The following is a 13797-nucleotide window of genomic DNA, read 5'->3' on the forward strand; positions in this document are numbered from 1 at the left end:
AGTCTCCTCCATCTCCATATACCTTAAACCAATCAGCTAAAAAATTGTCCTGTTTGCTCTGACTCTTCCATCTGGCCTCAACACGCAATTCCATCTTCGTTTTCTCCGAATCGACAGCGATACAGTGTAACCCATGACGCATCTCTTTCTCCTGGCACAACCGTTTCACCGATTCAGTCCAAGCCCATTGCGTCAGAATTGGGTAAATTTATTTATGGCGCAATTTACTCGAATAAATGAGCCATGATTACTAGAGAGGGATCTCAAATCTGTGGCATAACTAGGACAGATCAAGTAGCATCAACAATCAAACGGTGCAATTTGCAGACGCGAAAAATCAGGGGAAATCTGTCGTTCTTATTTTTTTTACCGTCGTCTGAACGGAAGCCTGCAAAAAATGTCATCGCTCTGCAACTGTCCGGAAAAAGGGGGAAGCCGATCGACGTTCACCTAAGGCCATGTTTAGTTCCTAAATTTTTTTCAAAACATCACATCGAATTTTGGGACACCTAAATAAAATATTAAATATAGATGAACCAAAAAACTAATTGCACAGTTATAGAAGAAATCTTGAGACGAATCTTTTGAGCCTAATTAGTCCATGATTAGCCATAAGTGCTACAGTAACTAACATGTGTTAATGATGGATTAATTAGACTCAAAAGATTCGTCTCGTGGTTTCTAAGCTAGCCGTAAAATTCTTTTTTTTATTTATGTCTAAAAACCCCTTCCGATATTCGGTCAAACGTTTGAGGTGCCGTTGTTGCCAAAAAATTTGGCAACTAAACACCACCTAATTACGCTGCGAAGAGACCTACTGCAGCAGAAGGCGTCTTTTCGCTTATATTTATGCTTATAGATTAAATTTTAATTTTTTAACTTTAAAGTTAGAGTTTATTTAAGGTTTTTTATCAAAGATTATTTTTCAGCACTGACTTTTAAATCCTAAAGAATACATATATAAAATTTTTATTTATAAATTATTTTTATTTACAAACATGTCATTTGGTTTTTTTATAAAACACGCAACCCATCATCACGAGGATTAGCTGGTTATTAATTATCTCAAAATCATAATCAGTGCAGATTAGTTGATAGTTAGGAGTTGCAAATCAAGTTCATTAATTGGGCAGACAACAGCAGTTGCAGCTCGAGAGATCATCAGGATTCAGAAGCAGCCGTTGCCAGTTTTGCAGGGGAGGTGCTTTGCGCCCGTGACCTCATGTTCTTTAGCTGTATTCATGTCGTCCTTTGACTGAACCTGAACCTGTTGCAACTGCAAGAGCAGTAAACCTGGTCTGGTGAGACGCAGTGCAAAAGCGTGCAGTTCGCAAGCTCGGTTTCATTGCAGGCGGCTGTGCTGCACCAACTGCCAACTACTACTACCATGGCCGTGTTTGGCTCGTGGGGTAAGTTAACTTATCTCTAACACAGAAAACGTAATAATAGATTAGTATATGATTAATTAATTATTAATTATTAAAAAATATAAAATATATTAATATGATTTTTAAAACAACTTTCCTATAAAAAGCTTTTATAAAAAATACACCGTTTAGCAGTTTAGTAAGTGTACACGCGAAAAACGAGTAGATAAGTTATCTAACCTAAGCAAACGAACCGGGCCCACGAAGGATTCGGTTTGTTTGTTTTGTTGCTGGTTGTTTTGCTGTATTGCACAGTACCATTAAAAGTCTTGGTAAGCATAGGAGCACTCTCATTCAAATTTTATCATCTATATTGCCATTTAGATGACCATTTAAAATAGATTCTCTATTTATATCATATATCACTTTAATAAAATATTCATATTGCACTATTTATGTATATTTTATTAATATTTTATAACCATCTTCTCTCATGTTATTATTGCTCTATTGATTGGACGTTGAGATATAGAAGGAGTAAATAGAGCATCCATATTTGAATCATACTCTATTTTTAAATAATAGGATAGATGACCTATTGTAACCACATTTTTTCCTTGCGTCACTTATTTTCATGATGGATGACAAGATAGATAATTTATGGGTTTGCTCTTAAGTCTGGTCGTTTTGGCAACTTTATGTACGTATACATTAAAATTTGAATTTTTGACTTAATTTTAGAGTTAATTTTAAGGTCTTTTATCTTATTTTATCTTATAGCATTTGCTTTTAGAACAATACATATATTAAAAATTTTATTCATAAATACTACCTCCGTTCATAATATAAGATGTTTGTCTTTTTTAGTTACAAAGTTTGACCATTCATCTTATTTAAAAATTTAGTACAAATATGAAAATAGACAAGTCGTGCATAAAGTTCTTTTTGATAATAAAGTAAATCACAAGTAAAATAAATAATATTTCCACAATTTCTTAAATAGAAAATGGTCAAACATTGTAAATAAAAAAGTTAAACATCCTGCGTTAGGAAATAGAGTAACAGAGGGAGTAATCATTTAGATGCTAGTAATACGTTGTTTCGCGAGGAGGCTGATCAGCAATAGGCGCTGGGAATTTGTGATTGGGCAGATTATGGGTCCATTGTCCATACGGATCGTTAGCCCTGCAGAGCATGAGCTCTTAAAATCAAGAAGGTTAATAGAAAGGCCCATGTGGCTTCGATTTGAGAAACTGGGCCAGAAATATGTCAGCCCAACTCGGTAGCCATGAGGCCCATGTAGGTCGAACTCAAAGGTAGCCATGAGACGTTGGATTATCTTGTTAGGGCCAGAAAAAAATACAGTGCTCGCCTGCTCGAGGACTAAAAATGGTTTTAGACCCAACGTAATTTCTTAGTCTATAATTTACACTGTAATACGCTTTAAATGTAACCTATAATTTTATATGTTTGTATAAAAATTTTAAATAAGATGAATAATTAAATATAGATATAAGAAAAAAAAATAGAGGAAGTATGGAACCTTGCTAGTGTTGCTCTCGAAATCTACCGTCGCTATGCTATAAATGCGCCGAGGCCACAAGTAGCACAGATAGCTTGCTCATCTTTTTCATTTTCTCTTAATTATTTTGGGGGTCACAGAAAAATATCTTTTGCTCTCCAACTTCAATACTTCCTCCGTCTCAAAACAAATTAATTTTTCAGTTTTAGAGACAATATTTAACTTTTCGTTTTATTCAAAAAATTTTACGATTAATAATTTTATTTTTATTAGATGATAAAATATGAATAGTACTTTATGTGTGACTAAATTTTTTAAAATTTTTTAATTTTTTTTAAATAAGACAGATGATCAAATGCTCGACACAAAAATCAAAAAGTTGGTTTTTTTAAGGCCGGAAGGAGTGCTCCGTACTGTTTATTCAAGTTTCGTTTTGGCGATCGTATTTAGTCATTTCACCTGTTAATACTGTGTAGTACTCGTATATGTGAAAACACAGCCTCGAAGCGTTGGATCGGGCGAGTGCTGGCGGCTGACGATCGATGACGAAAGGCAAAAATGAACAATGGATAAGTCATATATGTGACGTGAATCGGAGAAACCTGCTCTTTTTCACTTTTTGCCAGCTACAGCAGCATAAACCAACCAAAGTAGAATTAGACCAATGGCAAAGTTTAAGTTCTTAATTAGTATCGACGTCCTCAAACTCTTCTTCCAGTCAAAATTCAAAAGGTTTGACGGGTTTTGACAAATCGCTTTTAGAGATAAGCCATGATGACTCGTATGGTCATATGATCCAATCATCCAAAGTTGGCTCTTTAAATTGCTGGTCCTGATCAGCCATGACATAGACGAGGATAGTATGCTTTAGCCTTTAAATTAGAGCCTCTTTACTGAACAAGTTCTACATTTGACGAGTTTCATCTGTGATAATCGGCACACATCATTTGCTAATTATCAGCCACCAACGATCTTGGTCAAACCACACAACCGTCTTGTGGTAACTTTCCACCTTATATTAAAAAATGAGGGTCGGCTAGTCAATTTTACAATTGAAGTGATTTGGATGATATTAAAAAATGGACTTACTGTTTGTTAAACTTTTCTTAAAGTTTCATAGCCATATGTTTATTTTTTTTACTAAATCAATCTCACATAAGTTTCATGGTATGATATATATACACTACTAAATTTATTTTTATATATATGACGACTGACTTTTTAACATAACATTTGGATATTATCTTACTAAAAAAATGACACAACATGTAAAGAAATATAGGTCATGCTTAAAGAGTATCTAATGATAAACCAAGTAAAAACTACCGCTAGATCAAACGACATATCCAAATGGGGAAAAGTAAATAGTTTCATATATTTTAAATCAGATTATGTATATGTCAATATTTTATAGGGTTGCATGCTTAAGGTCAAACCTTTATAACTTTGACTATGATTTTAAATATTTACTTTAAATGCATTGAGATTATATACTAGCAAAATACCCGTGCGTTGCAACGGCCTTAAAAAACATAGAAAATTATAAAATGCTCGATTGATCGATGGTTGTTTTAAGATTATAACTGGTTGTAAGGTTCCTTTGTGATTTTATTTTCTAGTTTATATTTTCCCAACATGGAAAAGACACACCATGGGGACCAAAGAGCCTTCAAATATAGCGGTCAAAATGGGCAAAAATGGTATTATTATTTTATTTTATTTTCGGAAACGGTCGAAAATTTTTCATATTTATGAATTCAACTTTTTAGTATCAACTTCAATACAACGCTTAATTTCTTTTAGAAAAACTGATTTTAGAAACTTCATCCATATCCAAATATGTGCATTGGATGTTGAAAGTATTAGTGATACCGACTTAATGATAATTTTGTTTAATTAGAATATTTTTAGGCAATAAGCTAGTATACATAGAAAAAAATGTCTGACTAAAAACATATAGAAAAACGTAATGTATAATATTTTTATGTGATTTATTTGCCCCAATAGTGGTAGATGTAGAATATGTGGAGTAGACTTAAGTATCAATATATGTCGAGGCCAGCCGCTCCATTTCTTATCGGTTACTACGATTTACCACAGCTGCAGCATCTACCTTATCCATTTCTATTTCCACTAAACTATGAAGTTCATTTAGCAGCAGCAAACACGTCATCTTCGTCCAATTTTAACCATCTTATATTCAAAATTTTGTTCTTCATATGCTGAATTCGACGTAGCATATTATATTGTCCCATTTTTCAGACTTTTGATTTATCATTATGTGTGTTAGTATAAGAATCATCTGGATCAATTGCTGACAACATTTGCCACTCTGGGCTTGACTATAGTGCTAGTATTCTAGCACCGCTATTCTCATGTGTTGATTTATTATAGCACTGTTATTTTCATCGGTTGATTTAGAGTTCTAATATTAGTATCTATAGAAAAAAATGTCTACTATATATGATGTGGTAGTATAAATAGATCTAGTCCACTGAATTAGAAAAAATAAACGATATAGGTTCTAATGTCAATACAGATCATCGTAAAATATTTATTGCCAAGATAGCTTTTCTGAGAAACCAGCCAAACATAAAATGTACCTGTATCAGCATCTCAAAATCTGTGAGGCGAATAGAAATCAAATTTCGATACAAACCAGAGTACAGCATCTCAAAATTTGGCTGTGCACGATGCCGGTGGCGAAGGTGATCTGGTTGGTAGCACGTCGAGCGGGCCACGGTGGTCGAGCGGTCGCCGCCGCTGCCGTTCTCCACGGCCGAGACGCACGCCGTCGGTAGCCTCCCGGATGCCCAGGGCGCCGGTAGAAATACGCAATACGCAATCGCACGCGGTGAGACAGTCCGACTCGGACGACGGACCAAAATCCGGACGACGTACCAAAATTGCAGAATCAATACTGCTTTATAATAGCTATTATAGATTAATAGTAAGATGTACTTTAATTCTTTGGTTTTTTATTTGACATCGTTGATTTTTTATTCTACGTTTTATCCAATCTTTTATTTAAAATTGCCGTGCAATATGCAAAAATATAAATCATACTTAAAGTATATTTAGTAATAAATCAAATTATAATAAAGTAAATAATAATTAAGAAAACTTTTTAGATAAGACGAACGATGAAACATAAACTAAAAAATCAATAAAGTCAACTTAAAAAAGTCAGAGGGAGTATGTGTTTTAATGTATTTGTATATATTACAATAGACAGTACTTATTAGTTAAAGTTATTTGTTGAGACTGTGTCCTTATCCAAAGTGATACTCCCGTATGAAATCGGAGGGGAGTTGTATATATATAATATAATTGCTCGCCTATAATTTTCAAGATTGGCGTTCAGAGATCTTCAGAAACCATGGTCGCCACTCGTCAAAGTACATGTTTATTCTACCTGGTGAGCGTAAAACAAAAGTGGGTCATGCAGGTAATCAGGGACCGATAATGATCGTTCTAGAATGCTTTCCCATCCCTGGTCTGAATTCCAAATTCTCCTTTGGAGATGTTTTTAAACTAGTCTAGCGCACGCACTGGTTGTTGCATCAAAAGACCAGAGATGGCGATCTTCCCTAGAAAAGGACAGAGAAAATCACATATTCCCAAAGAAACCGAATTCTCCGATTCCTCCAACGTTTGACCATACATCTTATTTAAAAAATTTTTAAAAAATTAGAAAAAAAGTTAGTTACACGTAAAGTACTATTCATGATTTATCATCTAATAAAAACAAAAATATCAATCGCAAAATTTTTTTAAATAAGACGAAGAGTCAAAAATTAAACGTAAAAAATGAAAAATTAGTTTATTTTGGGACGGAGGGGGTACGTAAATTATCTGCAAGTTGCAGGGAGAAAATTTGCAAGCTGACATCGAAGTAGAACTTGTTGTAAGGAGCAATGAGATGAAACGGACGTCGAGAATTTATATACCTCTCCTATTTTCTTTAATGGACACGCCTGACTTTCACATTTGCATTTAACATTATGTTTCTTTAAAATTCTTGTTTAGATATACAAATCATACTTAAAATTATTTTAGTAACAAATAAAATTATAATAAAATAATTAATAATTATATAAATTTTTTGAATAGGACAAACGGTTATACTATGATCTGTGGACATATCGCCGTGCTGCGTGCATGCGTGTGTTCCGATCAAATTCCAAGCTTCTTACCTGGCGCGGGCGTTCGTCCGCATCAGCCATCGTGCTCTCGCTACTTTGACAGTTTGACGCAGCGTAGATTTCTTCGTGGCATCTGCGACGGCGATGGTTTCTTTTTTTTTTTCTTCTTTTTACACGCATAAATAAGCGTGCACGCGCACAGATCATGGACGCAATTATATATCGCATGCAACGTATTGCGTTTCTACGGCACGAGCTATGTTTGGTTAGATAGATAGATAGCGGGATGGATCACCAAGGCGGCGGCGGCGGCGAGGACCTCATCTCCCTGTGCCTCATGGCGCTCGCCGCCGCGGCGCGCGGGGCGAGCACCGTGGCGCAGGCGCCGGAGCTCCACTTCCGGTGCTCGCTCTGCGGCAAGGCGTTCGCGTCGTACCAGGCGCTCGGCGGACACAAGGCGAGCCACAGAAAGCCAGCGGGTGCCATGACGACGGCGGCCACGGCCGCACCGGCGCCGCCGCCGGCGGCGCACAGAGACGACTTCGCTGCCCCGTCGCCGGAGACGACGGCGGAACTGTCCCTTGGCGGCGGCGGTGCCTCGGAAGATGGGCGGCGGCGCCACGTCTGCTCGCTGTGCCGGCGGCGGTTCGCCACCGGGCAGGCGCTCGGCGGGCACAAGAGGTTCCATTACTTGCACGGGCCGTCGGTGTCCTGTCCAGCTGGGACGGCGAGCGTGGGCGCGTTCGACCTGAACGTGGCGCCCGTGAGGGATATCGCCGGCGAGCAGCGAAGCGACGAGGAGGCCGATGATGAGGTGGAGAGCTCTTCACCGGCCAAGAAGACACGGCGCCGGCCATGAGATAATCCTCCATTAGTACCAGTGAGTATATATTAACCATTCAATTATAGCTGGATGAGATAGCATGAAATTGTAACATTTTATATGAGATAACATTTTATATGAGAAAGCAAGTTCTCGTAGTAACATCTATTGTAAGTAACTAGTTCGAAATTGAGGCGTGCAAATTGTAAATCGATCAAGAAAATTGACTCTACTTATTGCCTTGATATGCAGCTGTATACATATCATCCTTCTCTCTCTCCCTCTTTAATTTCCTCGAGAGGGGTCCGTCTCCGGTGCATTGCACTGACAGTGGAATTTAATTGAGACCGTTAATATATTTTTATTAAATGATTATAATTAAATTATACTATCAATAATGTTAGGTGCAGTAAAAATTTGGAGGGGTAATATCATTCTTTTTATTGTGATCTTTATTAAAAAAACAAAATTACTAAAATTACTAACCAATTAATTAACAAAGTATACTACTATTTTTAATCAATGACTAAGATTATTTCTACTGGTTTTTTTTCGAAGAGTTCAGAATTTAAATATATTAGAAGCACAAAACATTTTTTAGGATACAGTTCCTTGAGACAAAGCGATCTGTTAGCTCATTTGCGTAACAAGTTGAGCTAGACAACTCTGTGTGAGCAGAGTTTTGACAAGTAAAAGAAGTGGTAGCTACTTAAGAAGTTCTTCCTTTCTTAGCTAAGCTGTCAGCAATTGTGTTTATCTCCCTTGGGATCCACATAACTCTCCATTCATGCAGAAAATCCTGTTCAAATTGATTGAGCCACGGTCTAAGACTCCAATGACCTGGTCTTGATCAAACTGTCTAGTTGTCATAGTTCTTGTGATTACTTCATTGTCTTTAAGAAAGGTTGTATAATACTACCAGTATAATGCACCAGATAGGGACCCCCTCAGTGCAACACACAACAAAAGGATTTTCTTGCATTTGCACAAGATTTGTGCTCCTGCCGCCCAAAATGATCCAAAACACGAGGCCCCAACTTTTCACTTGTACTTTTATATATATGTAAATTTTTAACTTTTTATCTTAAATTTAAGTTAATTTTGAGGTTTTCACTAAAGTTTTTTTTCAATGATGTTTAGAAAACTAAGAAAAAATATATAAAATTTTTATTTATAAATTATTTTTTGTGTAAATATACCCCAAATAATCACCCCCAAAGGCTACCTTCCGTTTGTTTGGTGGGCGGTTAAAGTCAAAACCATATAATATCGTCCTCATTTATTAGGCAGTAGTTCGATAAAAAGTACCCTAACTTTAGAGGTAAAGGTAGGAAAATTAACATGATTACATCTGATCTACAATTCTAGTCTAAAAGACTCTATTTATAGTGTTTAGAACTTAATCCCGTAAAATTTTTTTTATAGGTTATAGCCAATTAGGCTAAGATATGCATATTTAACTAAAACCCAGAAATATGATAAATAATACTCCCTCTGTTTCATATCATAATGTAAAATGTTTGAATTTTTTTAATGTTTGACCATTTATCTTATTTAAAAAATTCTAGGGTTTTTTCCATATAGTTTATCTTCAACTTTTTTTTTTCTGAGATCACTAAAAACATGTATGTAAAGGTTTTACCCGTAAATTATTCCGAAGTCATTAATTAGTCTTTTCTCTTGTGTTTAATTTCATTGAAACAACAAAGGTGTTAGCCTCCAGCTAAGTTTTTCTTGCTTTGACCAGTTAAAAGCCTAAAAGTGCACTTTGTGGGGCTGAACGGTGCAGTTGGCGGAAGGAGACGGGACTGTTTGCTCCCATGCTCTCTACTTGGGCCGGGGGAAGAATAACCTGACCAATATATAGAGGAATGAGGATACAGAGGCCCAGACGGAAGGAGATGTGCGGAACGCGTGCCTTGGCACGGCCAATCCAGGCGAGCTGGTGGCGTGCGTGGGTGCAGCGGCCCAGGGGCACCGGCGGACCAGCGGGGAAGCAGCCTCGCGAGCGCGCGAGACTGGCCAGCCCGAGGCGGACGAGCGCGGGGCGCGACCAGGTGCGCGCGAGAGGAAGGTGCGCGTCTCGGCCGGGGCAGGTGGCGGCGGCCGCGGTCAACGTAGCCGGAGGGTGGCGGCGCAAATTCTCTGTGGATGAGGCGCATGTCAATTGTCAAATTGTCAGCATCACACCCGCCAAGTGACGTGGCTCAATCAGAGGCAATAGAGATCTGACCAAGTGTCAAAAATACAACAGGGTTAGGGTTTCACTCTAGGGCAATTAAGACCTTTTGTATAGGGTGTTTAGCCATTAGAGTGAAATACATGAACGGTCCTTTAGCTTGTCTAGGTGTGCCATGTAGGTCCTCACGCCGTTGCTCTATGCTGACATCGCTCGGCCATCGCCCACGTCGTCGCACGCCAACCCTCTCCTGCTCGGGTGTGCGCACACGTGAGAAGGGGACGAGATAGCACAACAAAGGAGTGGAGGAATCGAAAAGGGAGAGAAAAGAATAAGGAAGAGAGATATTAACATGTGGGACCCACATGGACCTACCAACACGTAGGCGCCACTGTGGCATGCCACGTCAGCAGATGGAGTGGGTCGGAACCCGTTTAGACCTATATGACACCCCAGACAAGTTTGGAAACCTAAAAATGCATTTTAAGAGTTGAGTGACCTAGATGACACATGCACACAAGTTTAGGGATCGCTGGTGCACTTCACTCTAAAGCTATAAATAGAGGGGAAGGCCTAGGTGTCACTCCATCTTAAAAAATAGAGAGATGTTGGTATAGATTTATTGAGAGAGTAGCATGTATTAGGCTTAATCATTACTAGTTGTTTTTTAATCATTTCTCCTACTCATTCCATATGTGTACTTTGTTGAGTTGATTTATGAATTAAATTTAATGAAATTTTGTGTTAGCAAATTCTGAAGTTTAGGGACCGTTGGTGCACTTTACCCTAAAGCTATAAATAGAGGGGAAGAACTCATCTTAAAAAATAGAGAGATATTGGTATAGATTTATTGAGAGAGTAGCATGTATTAGGCTTAATCATTACTAGTTGTTTTTTTAATCATTTCTCCTACTTATTCCATATGTGTACTTCGTTGAGTTCATTTCTAAATTAAATTTAATGAAATTTTGTGTTAGCAAATTCTGAAGTTTGAAACGTCAACTCAATTACAAAAGCCAAACATTAAACAAAGTTTCTTCGTAAACAATTAACGTCTTACACAATTTCATCACGAAGCCACAACAGAATCAACTAAATTTGTTGGTCATCAACAAGTCATAAAATCAATATTAAGAAAATAAAATAAAATTTTATTTTACATTCTTGGCGCTCAGTCAACAATAAGACATAAAATCAACATTAAGAAAACAAAATTAATGTTCTATTTTACATTCTTAGTGTCCACAGTAACCATCAAAAGTAACTAACATTTAACAACAATAGAATGAAATAAACAAAAAAATTATGAAGATAATAACCAAGCAGAAGAAGACCATTCAAAACTAAAACCAATTCAGATAATTTTATTTGTCAGTATCAAAAGATTACGGAGAGATTGAAGTGACTTAAGGTATTCAGAAACTGCCAATATATACAATAATGGACCAAGTTTAAGAAAAAATAATATTTACCCTAATGATAGGAACAGATAATCAAGAGTAGTTTTATATTTCTTTTTAAGTTCAAACAACACTAAAAAACAATTATGTTTACCGAGGATAGAGAAAATATCTAGAGAAAAAATATTTACTTCATGCCATAAATGTTAAAAAAATAAACTTATCTTGGTATGAGGGCACAAACTAGCTTGGTGTGACCATGCTTAAATTTATTATTAAGCTTCTTTAGCAGCCTTGTATTGTTGATCGTTTTCAACAAGTAATTCTACAATAAAATAAAAGAAATTATAATCTTCGATAAATTAATCACAAGATAGAAAAATGCTAACTACTTCATACTTACCGTACGAGCTAAATTACTGATAATTTTTTTAGTATTTTATTCTTGTTTCTAATTAAAGGCCACTCTTGGACTACCCAATTACTCATCTAACCATTTTAAGGGTCTGAGATGTGTCTAGGTTGTTTTGATCATTTTAATCACCTGTCATGGTCATCTTGGATAAGACATTGCTTTCATAAAATTTATCTAATTCATTAGAGTTCTGCTTGAATCTACCTTTTCTTTTGAATGTTATGATTTCAAGTCTAAATAATTTCTACAATTCAGCAAAACAATTCTTCATCTCTGTATTAATTGTGTTTTGAACCTTTTTTTTCCATGATGACTAAACTTTTTCTACAATGTCCATAGGTCTGATTTACATATCACACAAAATATCAACTTGAATCTTTAATAAATATTCATTAATTATTGTTCTTATGTTAGGAAGATACATAATTGAGTTATCCCCTTTCAGAAAAAAAGATATATATATATATATATACACAACAACAACAACAACAAATTTAAGACGTTGTCATAAACAAAGCAAATAAACATCATAAAGAAGGAAGTACAAAAAACTATATGATCCAATTTCTACGCGTCCTGTATAATTATACTATGTAAAAAGAACACTATAGATGTCGTTTCAAAAAACAGAATTTAAAAATTATTACATACCAGAGATCTTTAGTTCTGCTCCAATTTTCTTTTATGGCAAACCAACTGAAAGATAATTTTCAGTGATTTCAACAATCCGTTTGCATGGTTTAAGTATGTGATTATTATTGTGTAAATAAGATTTCCTATTGCTGATCTCCTTAGTTGAAACATTAACATGTGTATAGGGTACATGATTCATGTTTCCATTACTATCAGAAATTATTTGTTCATTCAGATGGGTTGTCTCTACAGGCTTAAAAGTGATTTCAACAATCCGTTTGCATGGTTTAAGTATGTGATTATTATTATGTAAATAAGATTTCCTATTATTTATCTCCTTAGTTGAAACATTAACATGTGTATAGGGTACATGATTCATATTTACATTACTATCAGAAATTATTTGTCCATTCAGATGGGTTTCCTCTAGAGGCTTAAAAGTTCCTTTGTTTATTGGATAAAAAGAAAACTAAAAAGAAAGACCATGTCTTGTGCCATCCATGGGAACAATGGGTGTTTCATGAGAACTATGCCACGCCAGGAGGGGAGAGTCGATTTCCCTGCTGATATCAGCCCGCATCGGTTCGAGTCCCGCTTCAGTAGGTGCAACCAGGTAGAGGATACTGGCGCTAGGGTTTAGGGAATCCGACACCGGCAACCCCACCGCACGGCGGCACGCATCTGCAGACTACCCTGTGAGTGGGGATCTTCCGATCGAGCGAGGCTTCGATCTAGTCATGGGGCGAACAGAGAGGGGAGCTTCCGCGGCGACGGTGACAGCGGGTGGTGAAAAAAAAAAGCACACGCAGGACGATGTACGCGTGGCTACAAACGACATAGAGCTGCTGAATTTGCGGCCCACGTGCAGCCTGGTCGGCCCAGGACAACGTACGAGAAAACAAGGCAGAATCTTTACTGCTTTTTATAATAATGTGTATATATATATAAGATGAATGCTTAAATATAGATTCAAAAGTAAACGATAACAAATATAGATAAACCAGAGGGATTATGTCACATGCTTATGTTTTGGCCAGAATTTGTTACATTTCTTACATCAAATATAACAATTTAATAGTCAAATCTCTATGAACATGCCATTTTTTTTTTGAGAAAATACACTGACTGAGTTTGTCACCTTTCAACGATATGCCACTGAGTTTGCTAAGTTTTATAATATGCCCTCTATTTTGCTGAATCTCTATGTCATACCCCTAACGGTAGCAATTTGGCTGTTAGCCTCTGTTAGCACTGAAGAAAGGACAAATTTGCCCCTGTGGCATTTGCTCCTATATAGCATAGCTGCCGTTTGC

At 36.7% G+C, this 13797-nt stretch overlaps 1 protein-coding gene across 1 annotated transcript; it reads left to right on the forward strand.

Moving 5' to 3' along the window:
- Positions 1-7320: 7320 nt before the first annotated feature.
- Positions 7321-7893, forward strand: LOC121055005 (zinc finger protein 36-like). The gene has a single exon (XM_040526330.1). The coding sequence runs from the start codon at positions 7321-7323 to the stop codon at positions 7891-7893; it is 573 nt and encodes a 190-aa protein (XP_040382264.1).
- Positions 7894-13797: the final 5904 nt, after the last annotated feature.

This window comes from Oryza brachyantha, chromosome 7, assembly GCF_000231095.2.
Source record: "Oryza brachyantha chromosome 7, ObraRS2, whole genome shotgun sequence".
In the NCBI taxonomy this organism is placed as follows: Eukaryota; Viridiplantae; Streptophyta; class Magnoliopsida; order Poales; family Poaceae; genus Oryza; species Oryza brachyantha.

What these genes read in the sequence shown, in the direction of transcription:
- LOC121055005 (XM_040526330.1), top strand. Translation starts at nt 7,321, where the DNA reads ATGGATCACCAAGGCGGCGGCGGCGGCGAGGACCTCATCTCCCTGTGC.